At 41.6% G+C, this 25,297-nt stretch overlaps 1 protein-coding gene across 4 annotated transcripts in view; it reads right to left on the reverse strand.

The window, feature by feature from the left end:
- The window catches only part of PARD3B (par-3 family cell polarity regulator beta), a 426,397-nt gene that overhangs the window by 11,481 nt on the left and 389,619 nt on the right, over nucleotides 1-25,297 (reverse strand). For all 4 annotated transcript variants that reach the window (XM_062640654.1, XM_062640652.1, XM_062640653.1 and 1 more), the window contains one exon: nucleotides 19,921-20,000. In XM_062640654.1, coding sequence (XP_062496638.1) covers nucleotides 19,921-20,000 — 80 coding nt within the window. The remainder of the gene's footprint in view (nucleotides 1-19,920; nucleotides 20,001-25,297) is intronic.

The raw sequence follows: 25,297 nt of genomic DNA on the forward strand, positions 1-25,297 counted from the left end.
CCCTCAATCAGCAACAAAGCCATAAAACACTGTGTTGTTCCTTTGCTCCAGCATTAGTTTATTTTCCACAGCAGATATCAGACCAGTTTCTGATAATCCCATCCTGCAGGCAAAGCTCCCCTTTCTTTCCTTCTCTAAATTCAACCTACAAACATAGGAACTACATCAGGATTAAAACCTTCAAAACAAGAGCAACAAAACCCCTAATATGGTAGCTGGTGCTCTATAAATGCCCATTAAGCATTCAAAACAACTAGCCCAATAATCCTTCCTACTCAGTTCCTCACTTTTTTGTTCATATGCTCTCAGGCATGGTACATCTCTTCTACCAGGAGGCATAAAATAAAGTAGCACCTATTGAACAAGACATCGCTATTCTGTGATCTCTTCAAGCTTAGAGGGATCTTAAGTAGATTGGTACTTTAAGTAGCGAGTCATTACAACATGTGTCATTTCATATGTTACTCATTATTCAACACAACATAATACCGTGTGAGTCATTAACCTCTTGGCATTGGTAACCTACTCTCAATGCTAAGCAGTCATGCTTGTTGCTCAGGAACCCCCATGCTCTGTTGGGAAGAGACCTCACTGAGATGTTAAGGTCCCTTTGGTCTTTTGTTTTGCAGATCAGCAGGGGCTGAAAGCTCCTCCTACAGACTAAAAGAGTTCTTGGCCTTTCCTCTCCTGCGTCACATTTCTGAGACAATACTGGCCAAGTTATATTGGAGGGAAGAAAACTTCTTTTTAAAGGATATATGCATCTTAAGCCAGCAAGAGAAGCAAATGTTTATGCTTCTCAGATTAATTTTGCATTTCAACACAGACTCTAATACAAAGAAGTACTGAATGCATGCAGAACTCCCAGCACTGGGGCAAGATGCTAAAGTGAAATCCCCCTTATGGTAATATTTGTACTGCATTGCTGTGCAGTAGCTCCAACGGACATGGGGACCCCACTGTCGCTGCCTGAGGAGAGCCAGCTATACTTCCCCCAAGAGCAGGCAAGCAATGAGAAGGGAGAGAAATGCAGAGAAGGTGAGACCCGAGTGCTGGCCCAGTACAGAAGTCAGAAACACTACCCACATCTCTTTGCCTCACCCTAACCTCTACTGCAGATCTCCACTTTTTCTGGAGGCTATTAGGGTATAAATTAAAGGTCCTGTGGTGGTTCAGGAGATTTTAATTTGATATAAATGAAATTCCATTGCCATAGTCAAAATTCCTCTTCAGAAGCAAACAAACACACCACACAGGCACCAGGAGAGCTGCTCCTCAGCAAGGAAGCCTCCTCCCTTTGCCTATCCAGTTCATAGCACTACTGCTATCCATGCTGTTTTGTAAAGTGCTTTCAAAGACATGTAAACCCAATTTCTATCCTGTTCTCATTTTCCACCTGGAATGAATTTAAAGCAGGGTGCTTATTCAGCTGTGCTGCTCAAATAGTTTTCAACAAGTAACAGGAATCATTAAAAGAATCTTCCCAAGTAGTAACAACCCAGGCCCAGGTCTTTACTACTCAGCTGCTGGGATCTTAACACACTGTCTGATCTTTAGTGGGCTAGTAAAACCCTGTGAGAAGCGGTTCTTAATGTTATTATCAAGCTTTTAGGGTTGTGTTTGTTTTGTTGTTTTTTTTTTTTTTTTGTCCAAAGAATCTCTCATTTAAATTACAGTATTCCTTGCAGCGTTTTCCCCCACTGCCATGATGAAGCATGGCTGTCAATTCTGCCTCGCATGGCACAAACTGCATAGTAAAACCATGCTTCAATAAAAAAAGGAATTTGGTTTTGAAACTGATGGTAGCTGGTTATTTTTTCCCTGCATTTCATTTCCTTCTGGGTCCAGACATTCCGTTAAACTCACTGGAATGTGCCATTCCCTATTTTCCCCTTTGCAACAAGGCAAAGCTCAAGATCCAGAGGAAAATAATGGCTGATTTCTGGGAGCAAGGGGTATCTTAAAGACAAGCAGCTCATTTTCAGTATTTCAGTCCCTGTTGTTCCCCTACTGCTCATGTACTGAATTGCTCCTAAACAGTGCAAACAGCCTGTAAGTACATCCTCCCCCCTATATTTTCTTTTGTTAGAACCATTCGTTTTTATACAGGCATTAGATTATACATTTCCTGGCTTGTCACAGTCCATTAACACTCTGGTAACCACCCCTTTTCCAGCCAGCCATTAAACACCACCTTTAATAATTGAGATTTAAAGGCTCAGGGCATGATAAACAGCTGAAGTTATAACTTTACAGCTGCCTCTACAGAAGTGTGTAAATCTCCAGATTTGGATACGCAAATCAGCAAATTAGACTTGCATTAAGTCACAAACTTTGCGGGTGCTCTGACAGCAGATGTCCTGAAGTTGAGCTTTAAATAACCAGGGTCAACCCCCTCAATCCCACTGGGCTGGGAGAGACGGAAACGTCCCACCCGGTGCCCAGAGAGCAGTAGCACTGATTGCAGCTGCCGTGGCTCGTAGACGGCCGCTAGCGCCCTGCGACTGCAGCCCGTTCCAGCTGTGTTTATGCTGGCTTCTTCCTTCAGAGCTTCTACAGTTACACGAACATCAGTGCAGCTGCAGCAAGCGGAGCGGCTGCCGGCTGGACATGCTCTACCTTCTGCCTGTGGTGGAGACAACCCCTGTTTTACCACCCTGCGTTTCCCACCCGCCAGCACACAGGCTCTCTTTCAGAGTGAGGCCATGCAAGTTGGGGAGTTGAGCTCAGTTTCCCCTTACCCCTACCTGCAGCTGAGGAAAATGCTATGTGGATGGCCCTGAAGTCACTGCTAGCCAGTAAATGATCAAAGCTGGTGAGATCTGGAGCTGCAGGCCACTGGGCTCTTTAGGGGCATCGGTAGTAAGAGGTTAACCTTCAGTCATGAGGCCCAAGTGCCTGTGCTCCACCTCCGCCTGAGTTATCTCCCTGTTGCTGCATTTAAAAATACTGTATGTAATTAACTGTTATCAGGTTGTTAAGCAGTGTGCTGAAGTGTGAACTTATCATTCAATTGTTTCCTCTATTTACAGAGTCCCTGCCATTCTCTGAGGCGGCAGCCTGGGACAGGCTGTTGACTTGTTCAGATGAGGAGGGTTTAGCGCACCAGATTCTGGTAGCAGAAGCAGATTCTGGGGAAGTGAGACACAGCCGTGAATCTCATCGGTTCCTCATACACCCCCTCAACATACCCTGCAGAACATCTGTGTGTGAATGAGACACACACATGCCACCGGTATCAAATAAATCGCTGTAATTTTGCTCTGAGACCTGAACCACACAGCATTGAGCAAATGCACAAACAGCTCCCAGCCATTGTAACCCAGGCTCATGGGTATAGGTAGAGATTTTACTGACATATATGGCACTAATTTTAATGTCTTTATACGTATATACACAAGTTATGTGGTCTGTTCACAAATTAAAACAAGGTCTTGCATGCACTTCCGTGCTCAGTTCTTCACCTTCCCATTAGCTGCACTTTGTTTCCTTAAGAAAAGAAAATCTGGAAGTCAGTGCACTTCATGATAGACAACAGGCTGAAGATGGAAGGATATGGCAACGGGGCAAAATGCCACATCCTCTGCTGTCCTTTGCCTCCCCCCACAAGGCCCAGGTTTGGTTTCCTGAAGACCATGGCTCCCAACTACTTTTTTTGTCACTTTCCCCTCCTAGCCTGGCTCTTCTTTGCTTTCTTCCCCAGCAGCGCCAGCCCTGGCAATGCCTGCAAGGAGTCCAAAATGACATGAGACACCATCATAGAACCACAGAATGGTTTGGGTTGGAAGGGACCTTCAAAGTCATCTAGTCCAAACTGTCCCCTGCAATAAGGAGGGACATCCTCAACTAGATCAGGTAGCTCAGAACCACATCCAGCCTGGCCTTGAATGTCTCCAGGGATGGCGCATCCACCACATCTCTGGGCAACCTGTGCCAGGGTTTTACCACCCTCATTGTAAAAAAATTCTTCCTCACAACCAGCTTGATTCTCCCTTCTTTTAGTTTAAAACCATCACCATCAAATCTATGTGATTTCCTTCCATGCATTCCTGGTCAGGTGCAGCACCATGCATCCAGCAAGGTCCCTGAAGCACGCAGTGCCCTTTGCTCTTTGATGTAGTCATCAATACCCCAGATCTGTGTGCATCCCCCCTCCAACACTTGTAATAGAGGAGATATGTAGCTTCTAAACAAATTTCTTCTGTGCCATCTGCACATCATGCTGAATGCCAGACGACAAGATATAATTTGCAACAGCAAAGTTCTTGGAGCACAGCAGCCTTCTAGAGACAGCAAGCACAGCCTGTGACAACACAGTTATATCAGCTTAGTCATGTACCCAGAACAGAAGATATCAGGATGCTGAAGCTGGAAGAAGGAGCACACAGCAGAAGACAGAAAAAAAGAATGCTTTTAAGACACACCAAAACACTGCATCCTTGAGCAACGGGAAAGCAATGCCAACAGCTGGGAATTAGTGATACCTTTGTGAGCAGTGATAGTACAGCCGTTAGAAGATAGTGGCAAGCCAACACGAAGATAAAGAGAAGCTTTAGACAGCACCACCAAGTATAGACTTTGATTTCTTTTGAACACGTACATACATCATGTATCAAAGACTACCATGTGCAGCAGAATCTTATGTGCAAGTCGTGATGTTGTTAGTAGCTTCAGCTGAAATTATGATGGACACCAGGACATTCCGACTCGGACCCCTGCTCGGTCCAGGAAGGCTATCACATGCCATCAGCTGAGAGAAAGAGAAGCAATAGCACTTCCTGATCTGAACCTGGTGAGAACCTGGCAAAGATTTCAGACAGTGTGTCTCAATTTGATTCAGGGGGGAAGAAAAATTAAATTAATACACCCTCTAACTTGAAACAATCTTTTACATAATGAATCAACCAATTACCTTTGTTCTAGTATGTTCAAATCAAGGGAATCATCATTGAAAACAACAACCAATTTATAAAGCTCATTTAAAGCCACAGTAAGCTAGGCTGCTGATTCACTAACGAACAATAAAGGTCACTGCTACAATATCATTCTAAGTATTTGCAGATTGTGCAGTGTGATAGACGTGAAGTGGCATGCTCATAAAAAAACCATCAAGATACTTTGCAGAGGGAAATAAAGATGGAAAGAGATTCATGCTCTGCCTAGATACCAGACTGACAAGGGGGAATAACTCAATGCAATGAGGAACTTTGTGCCCCAGACTCATCTGGCCTCAGCCAAAGCCTCTGGAAGTCAATGGAAGCATTTCAATGAGCTTTGGATTAGGCTCTTGTATTGGAGAACGGTATCCAAAAGGGGAGGTGAGGGCACAGAGAGAATGAGACATCTGTATCCTGGAATGAAGCCAGGAAGTTAAGGCCTGACAGCCTTACAGAGCAAACAAATAGTTTGAGTACTAGATGTGGATTGCCAAAATGCTTCACTCCACATGGAAGAATTCCTTTTCAATTGTCTCTTTCAGGTATTCAGAGAAAAAGACTGACCAAAATGCAGTTTGTTTGTCACTTTTTGAGTGATCATGATCTGGAGAGGGGCACATATATGCAATTACTAAGAAACAAGACATTCTACTAGCTGAATAGCACACCTCTGCTACATCTACATTTATTAACAGCATGGCAACTGGGGCAATGTAGCAGAATATGCCCTAAATTGCAGCGTCATGTCTTTGACTACTACCAGAACCACATGCTTCAGAGGAAGCTGTAATTAGTGGACAATTAACAGTTTGCATAGGATTTACAGCATAAAAGCAATCCCTCTTTTCTTCTCCCCAGAAACAAGCAATCCCTCTTTTCTTCTCCCCAGAAACTAAGTCAAACCAATGCAAGTATTGGTCTAACCCAGGTTTGCAGAAGGGTGCAGGTTTCAGAAACAGAAAACACTCGATGGCGTGTCTGTACGTAAGATGTGGATATAAAAAAAACCCAACAATGATAATATTTAACCTTGACAGACCTAATATTTGAAGCCCATAGACAAAAAGCACAATACAGTCCAGAGAGCCTGTGGTTAGTTGAGAGTAACATCTTCTACAAACCTCAGGGTTAAAATTTCAGTGCTAACTTAGGTTCCTCTTTAACAAAAATAAGTGTAATTCTACTTCCAGGAAAATGGAATTTTCTTTTTAAGAGCTTTGCAACATTTCAAAACCTCCTCTTTTTCTCATGATCAAAAAGTAAAAGGGAGAAGTTTCATATCATAACAAACATCTACAACGTAAAGCATTACTCCAGAAGAACATTACAGTTTCTAAGTCAGAAATGCACAAAGCAGCAACACCATTCTGAGCATGTAAAATGGTATACTAAAGTCCTTTGAAAAACTTATAAAACTCGTGGTAGAAACTAGTACAACTGAAAATGAAATGTCTAAGGAGAAGACCAGGGTTAAGGATTCTGTATTGATTTTTTTCCCCACATTGGGATTAAAGTGATTTCAGCTGGGACCCAGAATTACAGATGTAATTATGATTTCCATTTATATTTTTAGACTGTGTACAAAGAAGTGTAATAATGGACAGCTGAGCATTTTCCATTGTTCATTAAAAGCAAAATGTTTCTGATGAAATCTCTGTAAGACCAAGGACCCCTGCAGTAATCTCTCAATAAGAAAGCCTTTTTCAGATGTTTGGTGATGAGAGAGAAGGGATAGCTGTCCATCTTTCACACAAAGACAGCAAACCAAAATGACACTAAGGTTATTTCCCTCAGTAATACTATAGAGATTCCAGGTTAAGATCTGTAACAAGTCTCTTAAAAGAAAAAAGTCAGATTATTTATTAAATAACCTTTCCTGATATTATTTAATGGGTATTTAACAAAAAGCATTGCATTAAGGGAACTTTAAAGAGGCATTATTTAAACCACAGAAAGTGCAGCGAGTGAAAAAGTGAAATTTCTCCAAGTACCTACCACATCCTTCCCCCATTCTTTACAATGCATGTGGAAGTCCAGGTTTCCTCTGATAGCTAGGCAAATGACTGCTATTGAAAAGCAAAATGCATTCAAGGTAAAGCAGGTGCTTAAGTGCTCTGACGGATCTGGGCCTAAAAATTCAAGTTGTAAACCCCAACTCAATTTCAACTGACTAATTGAATTTGGCTTTTTTAATTCCCTTTCCTTACAAACCAATCTGCTCTGTGCTTTCTGCCACAAAGTGTGGCACAGTCAGTATCGCAGCACAGCCTGTACCTCCGAGCTGCTTCCACTCGCCATTCCAGAGGAGGCTGCACACCACGCAGTAAAGAGATCCTTATGGAAAATGCTCAAAACCAGCATGGTGTATTCAGTCAGCTGAAATTCAGCCTAATTCCCTAGTCAGTGAGAAATCCAGATGACTTCAGACACCCCTACAAAGCTAATTAGAGCACTACCAGAGTCACCCAGTAAGAAACAGTACGTGCAGCAAAGTTGCCATAGGCTTTCTTAGCACAGCTACTGGGATCCTTAAAGCTTTTAACTGATTTTGGAAATCTTTAATCGCTGAATGTAGAAAGGGTGCTGTTGTTTAAGGGTCTTTGGAAAAAAAAGACTTATTATGTCCTTTAATCTACTCACTTCATCCCAGCTATTGTTTTAGGTGGTTGAATGCAGTTCAAAAGCGTATCACTATTACCTCTTTAAGAAAGCAAAACAAAGGGGAAAAACTGATGATACCATGCTTCTAAAAATACATTCTTTTTATACTGAAGACATCTCAGTTCTCAGTAAACACAGCATCTCAGATGGAGCCAAAATTCGTAACAAAAATGCTAAATGAGGGACCAAAGCCTAGTGACACATGGGTATGTACAACAGTACGCTAACACCTAGATCCAAGCAAAAAGCCATTCACATGGATTTTCAGCTGTGAAATCCTGCTGAGATTGGTTTTGCTTGCCAGATTTTGTCATGATCTACAACAGACTGTACTCTCTCAAAGTACTTCCCTTCACCTGGAAAACTAAGACTATTTTTCTTTCTTAAATGAAGAAAAGTGCCAGCTACTCCACATCCGAGGACCCCCGCAAGCCTGGGGGTTTACTTGATAATCTGGGCTGGGTTTTGTTCATCACATTCACCATCGTCCCTGGCTGGAACTGGCTGCCAATTTTCAAGGTGCTGTCTCAGACTATCTTAATGCACAGATCCAATCTCCTTGCAGAATTACATCTGGAGTGGAACAAAAAAGCCAGATAATTCACTTTGTATTAAAGTTAACACTCTCCTCCTCTTGCTTCCCACGTATGTTATACAGTGGACGTGCCTGCATGTTCTGTTCCGTTTTTTCAGCTGTTGCAAGCGCATAAGCTATCAATTACTCTGTGCATGGAGAAAAGATGGTGACTTGAGGAACAGCTTCCAGTTTACATGACTTCTCACCTCATCATCGCTTAAGCATTTAAATGAATCCTGTTGGGCAAGAGGCCTGAAACAGAGATTCCTCAGGCACTCTCTCCCCTGCCATTTCCCCCCTCACTGAATGGTTAATCAGAGCAGAATAACTCTTTAAAACTAATATTTATTCAAACAGCTGTAGGATCCCATCTGCTCGTGCACAACCAGCGGAGGCCACAGCGATACCAGACAGAAGCCAGCAGAAGGTATGAGTTCTGTCAATCTCTTTATAGCCAGATTAAGTTACACTTGGCAGACAAAGTTTTCGAGTACAGCAAAGGCCATTACCATAAAGGCGTGGTTAAGGTTTTAGCGTATGCACTGGTGTATTTAATATATTTCCAAAATAAAACTTGTTGAAGGTCTGACTTGTAGCCTATGGCACTAACACCCATCACATGCCTACAAAGTTTTGCTGGCATACCCATGACATCTTTACCTGTAGTAAAGATGCTAAGTAGTTTATGCAGATTTTCCCAAGTAAGCATCAATAAAAGAACTGTGTCACTGTGCATCTTGTGCTTTGTTTATGCCATATTTTAAAGAACTGTTCTAGTAGAAAATTTCCAATAGGTGCTAAGTGACAAGATTAGCACTAATTTACATAACTATTGAATGCTAGAACAATGCAATCTTTCCAAGCCTGAGATGAGAGTAAAGACTCTTAAGAAAGCAGGAATTAATTTTTTCTAATAGCATACAACAGTAGCTTTAGCTCCATGCTTGCTCTAAAGTTACTGGTGCATAACCGCTAGTGATCTGAACGTTTACAATTCTTCAACACCCTTGAATTACATTCATTTTAAAGTCCTACTTTTACTTAACTTATATCTGTCGTAAGATGGGATGGGTTGGAGAAGAACATATAGAGCACATATTCCTTTTTCTAGGATCTCCAAAATATGGAGAGACTGCTAACATTGGTGGGCAGAGTTCCTGGGGGGGAAAGAAGTCCTAATCATAGTTTATGGAAGTACTACCAGACTGACACAGACAGGAAAGAAATTAAGGATTATCCTTTAACAGTGATCACATTTCAGTCTAAAGCTACTGCTGATGACAGTCCTTAGGGAGACATCCATGGATCACGCCATGGATCAGGCTTGTACTAGCTTCTATTTGCAGAGTAAGGTGTTACTCAACATGGATTAACATAGCCAAAGTGTGACTTTCTAAAGTGTCATAGTTGAAAAGCAACTTAAAAGCCTTAGGTGAATATATGGGACAGAAAGTTGGACAAAACCCTCTAGAATTTCTCTAGAATTTAGAATATTCTCTTGATGCATGTTTAAGAAACTTCTGTGCAGAGAAATTAAATATGTCACCTACTTAAAAAATGGAAGCAGTTTGGCTGCCAATTGTATGAGCTGTGTTGAAATAGCTGCTCTAGCAACTGTTTTTACTATTAAATTCTTCAGTAATTCTCTTAATCCCAAATTAGATACCTCTTTCCTTTAATCAACGAGTTATATACAAGCTCTCTCCTCACAAGGCAGGGTTTCACCAAAGATAACAAACAACAGCAGGTCTGCTTAAAGCAGTGCCCCTCTGTTCCTGCATGGCTTGCATCTCCCCCAGTCTGTTTCTTATCCCTTGGTGGGTGGCACTCTTGAGTGCTCACGACTCCGTCCCTGTGTGTTTGTTAAAGAACCCAGAACTATGTATGAGGTCTTAAGATTTCACAGCTTGTCATTACCTTGCAGCATGCAGACTGTCCACATACAATTCATTTCCCTACTTTATCTCCTTTCCTCTTTCCTATAACTGACTCCCTTCAAATGACTTGTTATTAGAAACTTGAAACTTGCCATTATGATAGTGCAACTTCCTTGTTCCTTTTAACATCTTTCCTGTTTGCTTGGTTTTGTTTGTTTGTTTTTTCTGAGCCTGCTTTGCAAAGATTGGATGGAGACAAAGGAATACACTGGATTGTGAAAAACTAACTGCAGTCTGCCTCTGAGGGACTGGTGCCATCTCAAAGCTTCTGTTTGCTTACAGGAGCCTAGCTGAGCAGTGATAGAACATACAGGAGGTTCATGCACAATGCTGTGAGCGCTGCAGGAAGCTCACTCAAAAAGTCCTGATCCAACATGCTCAAAAAACATACATATTTACACCTGATGCTGTTGGCTTCCTGTATTTCTCCTTTGTTAGCTGTTTTTAAAGCACGTTCCCTGACAAATATCTTTCAGCCATACCTCCATACCTATTTATTAAGCTAAAGCCAAAGTCAAGAACTGCAGTGGAATTGTCTTATTTTACAATGCACTTTCTCACAGAAAGAAAAACCTATTTCCTCACCTTTGCAGCCTAGAGTTCACACTTTTTGATCGATTCTGAATTATAAGCCAACATAAGCAGCAACATTTTTATTCCAAATATTCATACCTATAAAACAGCTAGCTGAGCTTCCCAGCCTGTTGGTCTCCTGAGCAGTTTCAATATCCATCTCAACAATGCAATGGATGTATTTGCATTTTGTAGCACGCATCTTATTCCCCAGGTTTCACTCAGCACATCACTCTGTTGATGCATTCTATGGGCTATATGCTTTTAGTTTTGAATTTGATCAGCTTCTTTTTAATTTGCATTCACTTATCTTTTTTCTGCAGATCCTCCATCTCAACCTAACCATTTTGTACTGACACTTCTTTCTTTCATCAATGTTTTCTTCCCTAAGACTTGTTTTGTTCTTTTACTCACTGGAGGCATAACTAATACAGCTTTTTCTTTTCTGAAGCAATGTCTCCACGACTTCATTAAATTTTATAATATGAATTCAAGCCCTTTTATTCAAAGGCAGTATTTTCATCCATCTCCTGTATTTTTAAGCTGAATTTGGTGCCCTCAGTTTGAGTGGGATGTCCTTCTGCCTGGTTACACACTAAAATCCATACCAGATCCGTGCATTTTTGTAAATGTGACACAAAGTATTTTTATTTACTCCAGCTAGTAGCTCCTTGCAAAAGGCTGCTGTTTAGTTTCAAAATATTAACTGACTTGTAAACTATTCCATAGTTCATTAACTGGCTTTTTGCTATGAGAAGTTGACTGACTTATTACAAAAATTGACAAAACCCCATCGTCTGCCTCCCCTTACACTCTCAAAGGATTCTTCTGGGACGTTTGGCTTTCAGTGTTTTTTTCCAAGCTATGTCCCAGTTGCTGCAGACATTTTCTTTGGACAATTTTCTTTAGGTATTCCCATGGAAATTAGAGAGGTGGCCCACCAGCCATGAACCTTGACCTTTCTGACTTTCTAAAGGATACTTTTTCAGTGTTCAGACTTAATTTGGCTTGGATAGCAGCATCCTGTTCACTTTCAGTGATATTTCTATTTTATTAGGAAGCTGGACATAAGTTTTGCAACCACATCTCCTTCCTTTTGAATTCACTGTAGAGATTTCGGTATTTGTGATCATGTTTACAATTTTCTCTCCTCCTTTCAGCTAATTCTTAGGAAAGACACAAGGCCATTTTTTGAAACATCTACAGTACACTGACCCTCTCTTACCTGCTCTGCTTTTAATGCCTGAGGCTTTTTCTGTAGAAGGTATACACGGATTATTTATGAACTCTGCACATTTTTGGACAAATGTGTTTTGACATCATACACAAGACCAGCCTTCACACTTCACATACGACACTGAGGTGATATTTACACCATGGCATACTACGGCAGAGTAACTGAAACTGAAACAGAACAATACAAGTGCAGTACAGCACTTCCAGCTTTCGACTGCACGTACGTATCACCAGTCTGGTGTCCTGCTGTGGATTTGGATTCTGTCCTTCTTGAAGCACAGTGACTTCCCTGACATCTCAGAGACCCTGGGCAGTTTCCACAGAAATCACTTAAATGATCTTGCAGAGTTAAAGTAAAGTTTAAGCAAATCTTAAACTGTTTGATATTGGATTTAAGCTAATCTTTTAATGAGCCCATCATCTTGGTTCCCAAGCTTGTGCTCTAGCATGTAAGAATCCTCTTTTTTCTTTGCCTGTATTTCATCTTGCCTGGTTTATTGCAACGTATTTTGGAGGCCCTTGAGTAGGACCAGTATCTCCATTAGAACTGATTCTAAATTAATCTGCCTGGACTTAAACCCCAATTAAAACCATAGACATATTTTGTTTAAAATGAGACCACATTGGAAGATACAGACAGACAAGGCTTTTGCTGCATTTTCAATGAAAGTACAGCTGTCAAGACAAAAATAATATTTTAAAAATATCCCTGAGTTACTGGTACTACTTCAGATGATTAAAACAGAAGAGAAAGTTAATAATCAAGTATACCATAGAAAACACTGTTAGAATATCACATTTCACAACTAGCATGATGAAATGAGGTGGGCCATTCATTCTTGCACCACACTTAGTCCTAAACCTATTTAAGATTCCAAATCATCAAATCTTTTTAGTTCTGCTGTTATGTCATGGGAATATTAAAAAAAAAAGATTTACATTGAAAATGAAAAAAGACCACTCGCAATTGGCTTGCGAATCTTTCTCTTGAGCCTCTTCTCTTAATTTTAATTAGTATGAGGAATGGGGGAAATACAGGCATCTTTTAGCTACCTGAATTACAAAGTGTTTTCTCATCACCCTGCCCTTCAATTCTTTTCCACCACTTTGGAAGGAAAATCTGGGAATTACTAGAAATACTGTGTATTATGTTATGCATCAAAAGTTAATAGGTCTGCTTTGTAACTGTATAATATATGTCCAGTAACATGGTTTCACTGACAGACTATGACTTTGGTGATTCTGGACTGGGATGATAAATTATTTCACTGCCATTAGAGTTTTGGCAAACTCCCCCCCCCCTTTATGAAAACATACCCGCAGATGCTGTTTTTAACCAGGTGAATGTATCTCCAACTTAAACAGTGCTACAGGCAGTAGAGTCATTCCCTGTGATACCCGCAGTCCGTGTCAGCACTGCCAGTCGCCACTCTCTGCCTGACATAAAGCACAATTTTGGGCTAAAAAATGGACACACCCCCCCCCCCCCCCAATTTAGTAATTTAGTAGAGCCATGTAATGAAATCAACTGAAGAGAGGAACAGTGGAAAACAGAGTGGCAGGCTGTTACTAAGAAGAGTTTGAGCACCAAGATGGTCCCTGGAAGATAACTTGGCAGAACAGCAGCAGTATTATGGGGCAGAGCAACACTGTCACCATTACTGAGAACCACTGTGTCACCACATAGCATGTTTCAGTGCAGAAGGGTCAACATCAAAAACCAACCAGGACATCACATCCCTCAGCAGATGGCTATAACCATGACTGCACGGCTGGGTCAATGCTGTGAAACATACTGTTGGATGTCAGAGAGGAATGTGAATCAAATATACAAAATGAGAAAGGGAATAGATTTTTTGCAACATGGGATGGAATAAGTTAAATCAAAGGGATTTACAGCAAATAAATTAATTGCGATTCAAACCAACAAGCAGGGAATTTTCATTTAAATAACTGATTTTAAACCTTGCTTTTTCACCTAGTCAATTCCCATAGGTTGGGAATGTTCTGACAAGTTGATTTACAGCTAATTATAGTCTGCGCTAAAACTGTGGTATCTTTTTGTTAACCAGGAGAATACACTATATACATATTTAAGTAATGTCAGTATATTAATTTCAGATTCTGCTAGACAATAGTGAATGATGACTTATTTAATAGACAATTCCTTGTGATTTGTGTCAAGTCACTTTCTGATGACATTTTGGGGATTCAATTAAATTCCAGAAATCCTGCATTTTGAAATAAAATTGGTTAGTAAAATTAAAGCACTCAAGTGCAAAAAATAGCTGATGAAACTTGCTTAGTAATTCATTCCTTCTGTTTGAGGAACCTTATCTTTTCATGAAGTAGATGTTAAAGAAACTTTGCTTTTGATCCAAAGAGTTAGAAATATTTTTGACTCAACTCTAGAGGCTACCTCATAAATTGACTGCATGGGGACTCTGGCCCCTTGAGTCAATGCTGCTTTCATGCTTTATAGGGTAAGACCCAAGTGCTCAATCTGTTTAATTTATTGAAAGGGAGGTTAAGAGATAACATAAATGATCTCTGCATAGGAATACTGAAAGGGAGGCATTTTGCAGACTTGCCTCTTAAAACCTAGCAGGAAAATATTTACCATAGTATTTAGAAACTGAAATCGTGTTATTTCAGACTTGGGGAAAAAAAACCCCAACATAATCTTTTTAAAGAGCAAAATAATTAACCTCTGTAGAATGCAATGAATTCTCTACAATGTGACATTTTAATTCCAGGTTAGATGCTTTTGTAAATATATTTACGAAAGTAATGTCATAGATCAAAATTGAAATTTACTTTGATGCAGAAACGAGGCTTTTGGGGAGCTCAGGCAAGGTGATTAAAATTGTCCTTTCTGGCTTCATACCTAGAAACTGAGGATATGCAGCATTTAGCTGCCGCCTTAAGAAGCGCAAGTTGCATGGTCAATCTGAAGAGAACCTTCCAGCATGGCAAGACTATGTGCTGCCACTGTACTGCAAGGCTACTTCCTTAACACATTTGCAAATTTCCCAGTTTTAGCATGTCTGTTACATGTAAGAAGCATATTCCTGTGAACCAATTACCAGTTTGCCCAGTGGTCTCCTCCCAACCAAAGCAACACAGCTGAACTCATCTACACAGACTGAACTCATTTTTCCATGCTAGCAGTTGTTTTCCAATGCTCTTACTGCCTTTCCAGCCCCACCCCTTTTCTTGACAAAGATGCATGTTTTTCAATAACACAAGGATTCCAGAGAAAGTCTGGAGCATTAGCTTTCCCTTGGAATCAGCATTTCTTACCAGGAAGATGGCTGAGCTTTCTCATCTACACTCGTCATGTCACCAGTGTCCTGTCTCCGTGTCTGACAGCCTGCTTTTGGTCACAGCCAGCTTTTCCATCAACACAGAAAAGAACGTGTCCTCGAACACGACATTTCTCCAAACAAGGCTGCCATTGGCAGACTGTGATTTACATTAAGACAGACTTCCATAAAAGCCAGCTCAAAAATAAAACTAGGAACAAACAGAGCAGCTTCAGCACTGTATCTGTTCCATAGCTCCATCAGGAAAATATTCTGTATTACATCAAGAAAACAGGCATTAAAAATAGTTTGAAAGATACAAATGTTTTTTTGCCTCTTGCACCCTTGCCCTGCTCCTCTTCCCACAAGAAGAGGCTAAGAGATATAAGAATCAAGCCATTCTCCTAAGCACGAGGATTTAACACTGCTTAATACTACTACTCAGCAGTACTTAGCTGTAGCCCCAGGGCAACACGTAAGTATTGAGTGCAAAGAACTGTATCTCTCTTGCAAAGCCTTCCATTCTGTCTTTCCCACTTAGCTGCTTTTCTGCAGACAGAGCAGCACAATGCAGTGTGAGATGAAGACCTGCCACTCTCCTGCCACAGCCACTTACCATCTAATTCAGATGTTTGCTTCTCTAGACATTTCCAAACCAAGTCTACAGACTGGCTTTATTTTACTTAGAAACCTAACTACATAACTCAGCTGTTCACTCATTAAGCCAGTCACATACAAAGCCTTCCTCCAAAGGCTGCTGCCTCCTGTTTTCAGCTTTTAATTAAAAATGTAACCTTACACAGGAACAGATCCTGCACTGAGAGGCAAAAAAGGGCATCACTGAGCTCAGTGAGACTGGGACACTGGATTTGCTGCTGCATCGACTGAAAAGGCAAGCACACTCGACACAGCTGAATCCCTCAAATGCAGTTAATACAGACACATTACCTGAATCTGGCCAATAATATCTAGGCTTAAGTTAGCAGCTCTGGAGAAAAAAACAGAAGAATACAAAACAAAAGGGAAAGGGCAAAGCAGTAATGATGTTTCAAAGCTTAGATTTTTACAACCCACAAGCAGATATGTTTGGATGCTGCTGGCAGTCTGAATTCCCCCTCATGCAGGAGGTGTGCCTTTGCACAGGAACAGGGTAGTGCCTAAGGGCACCAGACATTCATAAAGCTGTTTGGCAGGTGATCATTCCTCTTTCTTGCCCAGTGGGGAGGAAAACCAAAGCTCTCATACTCAATTTGTCCATATCCACACACTGGCATGACTCCTGCTGGCTTCCAGGTAAGCAGAACAGTTTTACTGTGTAGATCCCAGCTACTCTTGACATAGCACAGATTCCCCCTTCCCTCCTCATTGAGTGAAACTGGCTGCAGTCTAAACGCTTGCCTTTCTTTCCTTGCGTGTGCCATACCAGCGTAACAGCAAAGATCCTGGACTCAACACAGTATTGCAGTAAGAATCTGTCTCCAAGCATCTACAACCCTCATCTGAAGACTCTCTAAGTACCTCTTATTAAACTGGACTTAAATGGCTAAGTATGCAGACAGTTATACACCACATCCATATCAGATGTATCCCAGTGATTATATAACCCCCATTTTCAAGAAGGGGAAAATGGAAGACCCAGGGAAACTACAGACCTGTCAGTCTCACCTCTGTGCCTGGCAGGATCATAGACCAGATTCTCCTGGAAAGCATGCTAAGGCTCATGGAAAACCATGAGGTGGTTGGTGACTGCCAGCATGGCTTCACTAAGAGGAAATCCTGCCTGACCAATTTGGTGGCCTTCTACGATGGGGCTACGGAACTGATGGACAGGGGTAGAGCAGTTCACATCATCTACCTGGACTTGTGCCAGGTTGGATGGAGCCTTGGGCAACATGGTCTAGTGTGAGGCATCCCTGCCCATGGCAGGGGGTTGGAACTTGGTGATATTAAGGTCCTTTCCAACCCTAACTATTCTATGATTCTATGATCAAGATAAGGTCAGGACAGGACAAGACAAGGAGAGGAATAAACCCACAGGCAGGAAATCATGAAATAAGACTAGAATGCTGGGGAGAAGAAAGCAGCTCTTCGAGGAAATTATTATCTGTGTTTCTTTCTAACTTTCTTTTTTTGTAATAATGCTGTCCATTAGAGTAGTATTCATGGATCCTCCACTGAGAATAAGTTGGAAAATGGGTAGTTTTTACCTGGATTCCTTTAATACACCTGGGCAGGCAGCCATCAGAAGAAAAGAAATCACTCATTTCCATTAGTGGCTGGCAATGAGACTACATCCTCCTCTGGATTTAGACTTCACTGTAGCAATCTAGTCATTTGTGACTGCCAGGGCTTAATTACTGCAGTAACATGAAACTGCAAAACTTACAAAACCCAAGTATAAAAGGCAGCAGTGGATTGCTGGACTGCAGGCACACCTGAGGGTTCACTGCCCCAAAGCTCTGATCCTACCAGGGAAGAAACCATCTGGAGGCACAGCAATGCATGACCTGTGTGCAGCAGTGCAAGTGCTCGGATCAGAAAGCACACACAGCCCTGCTGAAGTGCAGGCCCTCACTCTCTAGCATGATCTTCTTAGGCACTGAGAGAAATGGCACTTTTCACACTGATCTTCAAAAGCTGATTGAATGTTTGGATGACTGCCTAAAGGGTGAGACCCAGCCAGCTAAATACTCAAACCTGTTAGAAAACCTAGAGTCACATTCCCAGTAAGTCTTGGTTTTGGGAAGAATAGACCTATTTTAAACAAAAACCTCAAAATCCCAACCAAACCTATCCCCCCTCCATGAAAACGCAGGGTGTAGAGTACCCCCTATGGTACACACACCTAGGGGACATGCCAAGGATGCAGAGCATTTGAAAAGGAACAAGATAGAAGGAATACAGACAACACTGCTGCATAAAGCAAGGGCACATCTACATCTGCACTGTTGTGCTCACTTCTGGTGATCCTCGAAAGGGATACCGGTGAAATAAAAAGTATTCTGGGTGACGGGAGTTAAGACTTCACTGGGAAATTTCCATTTCATAAAGACTGAAAAAATAAGGTTGATTAGCTTTGAAGGGAAAACGAATAAAAAGAGACATGATATAGGAATATGAAAATTGCTGTAGAGAGTTACACTGGGCACCAATTGCTAATTTCTTCTTGTAATTCACAAGGAAGTACTCAACAAAATTGAAATTTAAAATAGATAAAAAAGAGTGTGCATAATTAAACTACACCTAACTAACCTGCAAAAATCACTGCTAAAAACATGAGGAGACCTGAGTACTGGAGAACTACAGAAAAAGATGGCTACTTACCCAGGAGAGCAAGAATACTCACAGTCAGTCAGGAAATATGTACAAGACACTGCCTGAAAGCAGGCTCCTGTTAGAAAAGGCAGCTACTGCACAGGATGAATTTCCAAAACAATGGCTGACACAAATATTGTTTGAAGGCATTAGCTGAGCTACAGACACGTCGTTCAGTTTAGAAACCACATACATTAAAAAATACCTACAAACATCCAATGATGTCTTGTGATACAGCCTCTATATACTGGTTTCCAAAAACATCTTTGCATTTTCATCTGGAATTGGACACAGCATTACACATTTATCAATCAATCTCTCCAGTGAGACCTTTGAATGTAGATAGTGGAAAAAGAAGGAAATTCACTGATTTCCTAAATGCCAGGATTATTTCACAATGAAGAATCTCTTCTTGCTTTTAAATAGCTATTATTGCTTTGCCTTTGCAAATTACCTTGCTTGTAGGACCAAGAACTGGACTGGGCAACCCCCCTAAGGTCTTTCTTAGGCCTCTAATTCTAAAAGGGGAATATTTTTCTATTTTTGTTTTCCTCCCACCATATTTTCTAGCATCCTCTTGTTCCCCTTTCTGCCTTGCTACAGCTTACACTCTGCTATTAGAACTCCCATAGAAATGGGACTGAAATCTCCGAAATGCTTCCTTTTTGTTATGCCCCACTGGTTTCATACTAGAATTACTCTCCATTGAGTTGATAAGCATTAAAAATTAAAAAAAGCCCTCAGAGAATTTACTCTCATTTCCACAGTGTTCAGTTAAAGCACAGAGATGCTCTACTGGAACAGGACTGCTAGTCAGTCAGCCCTTGCAGCAGCAGTGGGACTTCAGTGGCTGTGGCTGCTGCAGTGGAGGCTTTCCACAGCAGTACTCTGTCAATGCCAGCTAAGATTATACCACAGAATCACAGAATGGTTTGGGTTGGAAACGACCTTAAGAACATCTGGTTCCAACCCCCCTGCCATGGGCAGGGACGCCTCCTGCTAAACCATGTCACCCAAGGCTCTGTCCAACCTGGCCCTGAACACTGTCAGGGATGGAGCATTTAAACTCAAGTCATTTATGCCCTGCTACGACCTGTTACAACTTCTGCAAAGCCAGTTTCCTCAATGTCATGTTCTCTACCTGTGGATCATGACTCTTGCTGACATGTTCAATGTAAAACCTTTTAAAATACATAAATTCAAAAGTCCATATTAAGAGTAGAGTTATAAAGATGGCACTAAATCACCAGCATAAGGTGGCAAGACAAAACTGCAAAATAATATCTCATGCTGGAGCCAGATATAGCTGTGGGCTGAATTCCCCACCCACTGAAGGGAGGGTGAATCAGACTCTGTGTGTGTGAGGCTCAGTGCCATACCTGGGTAAGGATGCATACTGCCTTTCCATCCCCTCGAAGTGGAGATTGTATGAGCTCCCATCTGGACCTTTTCCAGGCACCTGTGGAGAGGACAGTAATTAGAGATTAAGATCAATTATGCAGCCCAGCTACTAACAATGCATCTCAAAATGATAAGCAGAGAACACATGATGCCGCAACATGCCAAAACCGACAAAAGAAAGGCAGGGGCTGAAAGAAGATACAAATCCCATACATAATCTTATCACTGCTAACAAGAAAGGCTTCCATATGAAAGAGCTATTTAGAACAGGTACATTCTTCAGGGCCTTTTCCTCGCCTGTGTCCTAGCTGTGATACTCCTCCCCTGGCTGGCCTTTCCCCTAGAATTCAGTAACATGAGGATGTAATCTAATTAAGCACATCCCTTCTGATTTGTGTGGCGTAACTACTTGAATCAAAGCTAGCGTCTTAGTATCAAGTTTGCAGATTTTTCCTCTCTTCTGTGTTTTGCTCAAGTATAAAACGTGCTATAAACGAGCTTTGCTTGCATTCTTAACACACACACACACACACACACACACACACACACACACACACACAGAAACTTTCCCTAACGCCACTGCAAAGCTAAGTATCCCACTGGGAGTTAAGTGCATTTATCATGCTCTGGTGCCATTTCAAAAGTGAAGCATTAGTGCACTCAGTCAAAATGCCAGGTCGCTGCTTGGTTTGTTTTCAAGATGGCAACTGGAGTTGGCTGGAGAGTGCAATTCTATCAGGAAGGCTCCAACTAGGGTACAAAATGGTGAACTTCAATGCTTTTAGCACACAGGAGCTCTCCCAATTTCACTCACTCAATGCCTGCTGATGGCCCAAAGTGTTAAGAGCCTTGTTAAAATGGAGCTATTAGTCTTTTCCTCCATAAATGCAGAAGGCTCTGACTGCCTTCAGTGTTTCCTACATTAGTATGTATTCCTATTCCGGTGCTGCTAGAATCAGCAGTTTTATAAAGCAATATACTAAAAGGCCATTTAAAATCCCCTTCCCCTTTTACAGATTAATAGCAGAAAGGAAGATTTAATGCCTTTTCAAACATTTTTAACAATTCATTAAAAAGAAAAGAATAAATCACACAAAGCTTTCGGCAAATGCCTGGTTGTAAAAAGAGAAAACAAACAAAAATTAACATGTTTTTCACATTCTACAGGTTAAGAGTACATTCCTGTCAGTCCTGTAATTTATGAACAATATGCCATTTTCACTGAAGATATGTGTAAGCTTCTACAATGGGAAGGGTTGTGCACTCAGGCATAGCCTTATCCACTTTTATATAGCATTTCTGTGTACAGTCTCTTATGGACCGATTAAATAAGCCAAGGTCCAGTGCAAAGAGAGGCACTATCCCTTGAAGCTACTAAGCAAGCTTAGGAATTATTCCAGACAAACACCATTATACACTCACCACTCAACCGATACCATGCAACATCCAAGAGACTCATAAGTGAAAAAGATTATTTAGCACAGATCTCTTGCTAACTCTCTTTTATTAGACTCAAACCAGAAAGGAGCTCTCATGGAACTGACGGCCACAAGAAATAACCACTTCTCATTTGAAATGAGCCATGCTTTAGCAGTGCCTGGCTTTGGACAGGCGAAAAATAACAATAATTGCCTAACATTTCCAAAAGGGCAGTAAGCTAAATGGATCATTCATTCATTTTTCTTTTTTTTCCACCAGGAAAAGCAACACGTAGAGAGAATTTATAAAGATAGAGTCACCTAGGTGAAGAGTCACAGCCACTTTGGCTGTTCTTACAGTGCTAATTTGATTAGGTTGATGATTTCCCTTAATTCGCGAGGTACACCGGTGAGAGAAGAGCCTCCAGATTTCTGCTGTTTCATGAGGAATGATGAGGGGAAAAGAAACGAACATATAATTTGGTTCGCTCAGCACAAAAGCCATGTAGCATACAGTCTACCTGCATGGCTGTAGATAGGCTGTTAATGATGTGCAGCAGCAAGATGTTTCCGAGCTAAAGGATACGCCTGCTAACTGTGCATTTGCAACCTCGTGCAAGTTTCCTGGTGATGACTCTCACACCTATCGGGAATAACAGCTGCCAGTCAATGTGCAGAAACACAAACAGATTCGGAATGGAGCCAGCACTCATCACTGATCCCAAAACTTACACCACTTACCAGAAAGTAAAAAATATTTACATCGCAAGCCCTTTTTGCAGCCTGAAAACACCTCTTTTCCGATGGCTTCCTACAGACCAAATAGATGGTGATACCCCCTGCCAGGTCTGTTTGTATATATGATTTGAGAGACAGTTACCATAGAAACGCCCTGGCGGTGGATACACAATTTTGCTAATTTGGATCCATCGAGCGGCTGAGCCTCTACACCCTATATAAAACCCCAGACGCCCTGGAAAAGCATGCTCTGGCGCTGCACGGCTAATTAAAGACTCCGCCATTTCTTCTCCTTTCCCTTCTCCATCTGTCCATGCGACTACAAACGTATCATCACTCAGCCACCAACAAAATGGTGCCCAGAATAAAACGCTACCCCAATGAAAGAAGGAATTGCGAAAATGGAAATACCTCCTTCATACAAGTTATTTATGTTGCAGAGAGAGTCAAAGCAAAGGGTTCCTTGCTGTCTTTTACAACAAATTGAACTAAAAACCAGTGTGAAAGGTACTAATTAACAAGATCAGAATTCTCCTCCTTCCCTGAAACAGGGTGTCTGCAGCTGGCCCTCAGTCCAGGTGCAGAGGTCTTAACCACATAGCTAAGAATCACAAAATATTTAGGCGAGCACACAGTAATCTGAATACAAAAGGATTAAAACCTGGAAGTTCTATCAAATTCAAATGGACACTGATCATGAGGTGACCATCAAGGCGTAGGAGCTGATGGAAGGTGCGTTACTTATCTGAGCCCATAATGGAGGTGGCTGGAAAAGCTTTTGAGACCAACACCCCAGTCAGTAAAGAAAAGACAAGACAGCAGATGAAGTACACTTTTTGCATATGGTAATGCACAACTGAAAGAATGATCCAAAACATGCTCCTGTATTTTTAGGGTTTAAATTAACGACATCAACTTAAATATGAGCCATCATTATGTAGAGATCATCTCAGTCTAAAGCAGCCTCAACTAACAAGCAAAACATGAATATGCAAAAATAATGGGGTAGAGGCAAACACAGAAACAGCTATCATCCCATCACTGCAATTAAAAGAGCAGCATGCTTAAACTGAGGAAAGGAAATGCTATCTTTATCAAAACCCACAAACAATTCATGAAACTAACTGTGGCAAAGTGTTGGTATGGCCAAACCCTCTGTAGAATAGAAAATAAACCGGACACGCATATGAATCAAAACAACTAGCATCAGGTTAGCAGAAGACAGTAAAGCCTTTGACAAGTAGAAGAGAGGTAAAGCCTTGAAGAGTCAGCCATTCCCTGGAAGGGAGAGCAGGCAGAAACCTCTGTACCAGCAGGTTATTCTCCTTATCGCCCCTTTGGGAATCCCGATGACTTTTCTGAAGCATATAGCAGTGGTCACGCAAGACAAATGGGCAAGACCCTGCATCCGTATAAGTCAATGCCTTCAGGGTCAGTATTTTCTGTGTGCCAGAAAGGCATTTTTTCAACATAGCTAGTAACATTTTTGTTGTTCAAATCTCCTTTGCTGAAAACCAGTAATTTCCATTAGCAAACAAGATTTCTGTTACAGAAATGCATTACTTCAGAGGAAACCCTCTTACACCTCTGCAGCTTTAATGAAACCCCTGCTAGTCCCCCAGCGTCGGGACCAGGCTGGGGGAAGCACAGAATGAGTTGTGATGTGGACACCGTGTGCTGCTCTCCAACTCCACAGCCTTCAGCAGGGGACCAATGTGACAGGTCAAAAGGCAGAGAAAAACATGCAGGCTAGGCTCCCTCCTCGTCCCTGGACAAATGGAATGGAATCCACATTTGTTTCAAACAAGAAAACCACAGAAGGATTCATAGTGTCACATTTCACATGAAGATCCCGAACACACAGAAAGGGAAAGCATCTACAAAGAAAAAGAGAACACAAAAGCTGTGCGGGTGTCAGTGCAAGCTCTGTCCCTGGCAAACACAGCAACTGTAGGGCATTTTGAGGAGTTTTCTACTACCGAGAAGTGATAAGCTACAGCAGGTATCTCTATCCTGCCAATTCTCCCTAGGAAAACTTCCCAGAACAAAAAAAAACATAAAGCAGGTGATGTGAACATGCACTTGCAGTTCAAGCCAGACCAAGTATCTTAGAGGATTCAAATATTTGCAAGTAAATTATAAGGCTTAAGTAGAGCATACCTGCAGGTGGGTAGCTTGAAATAAGTCTAAGATTTGCCTACAGGAAAATTCTGGGGCTGCAGAATAACAATTCCTTAAGAGCAGAGAAGGGATTTACTTCATCCTGAAGCTTGAGACTCCCTTGAAAACTGCAGAAAAGTGCAAGAGGCTGTATTTTTTCCCCACGAGATACTGCATTTCATTCCTCCTCACCTGCCTTATACTGCCTTCCTCCTGGAGCACTTGTTAAAAGCTAAGTCTAGCTGCCAGCAGGAAAGCCTCCCTTGCCCGTTTCATATGGATCAAGGTGTTTGGGGTCAGACAGCCATTGCAGTATGAACAGTAACAACTACAGTGATCTTTTTTTAAGTTTTAGTTTCATGAAGCCAGAATCAACTTTTTCTTATGCATTCACACACGGCTCAAGGTGAGAGTTACCCCACTGCAAATGGAAGCCAACAGCAGCTCCTTGCCCCTAGTAGTGGAGACACATTCGGCAAGGACAGGTGCCCCTGCCCATGGCAGGGGTGTTGGAACTAGGGTATTTTAAGGTCCTTCCCAACCCTAACTATTCTATGATTCTATGACAGTGTGCTTTCACCTGGGGCTCTACCTCCTCTCACAGATTCCCACTTGAGCCACTGGAGCTCCCTGCTCCAGGTCCATCCCAAGTGAAGTTGACACTGAAGACCTAAGACCGTGGGTACTGCTCATAAGAAAAAGAACAATGCAGAGCCATTTCCAGGGTGGATGTCTCAGAAAGCTGCAGTCACTGTTCCCTCTCCTGCAGCTATTTTATTTAAAGCTGCACATAGAAAATTTCAATCATCTTTGCAGACATCAGTTTGTTAAAAAAATTGTTTAAAGGTTCTTAACTAGCTATAGAAAAAACACGGCTCAGAGTCAAAAGTTTCATACTCTTGAAAAGGAATAATACAGAGTGGGTGTTGCATTCAGGCTTATTCATTTTTCACTTACAGGCTAAACATCTCTTTTGCCCTTTTAATTTCTCCTTCTAAACCTTCGTTTTCCCCACTTCTGAACAATAAGCCTCCTCCAA

This window comes from Pezoporus occidentalis, unplaced genomic scaffold (assembly GCF_034315485.1).
Source record: "Pezoporus occidentalis ecotype Australia unplaced genomic scaffold, CSIRO_AGI_Poc_V1 ctg66, whole genome shotgun sequence".
NCBI lineage: Eukaryota > Metazoa > Chordata > Aves > Psittaciformes > Psittacidae > Pezoporus > Pezoporus occidentalis.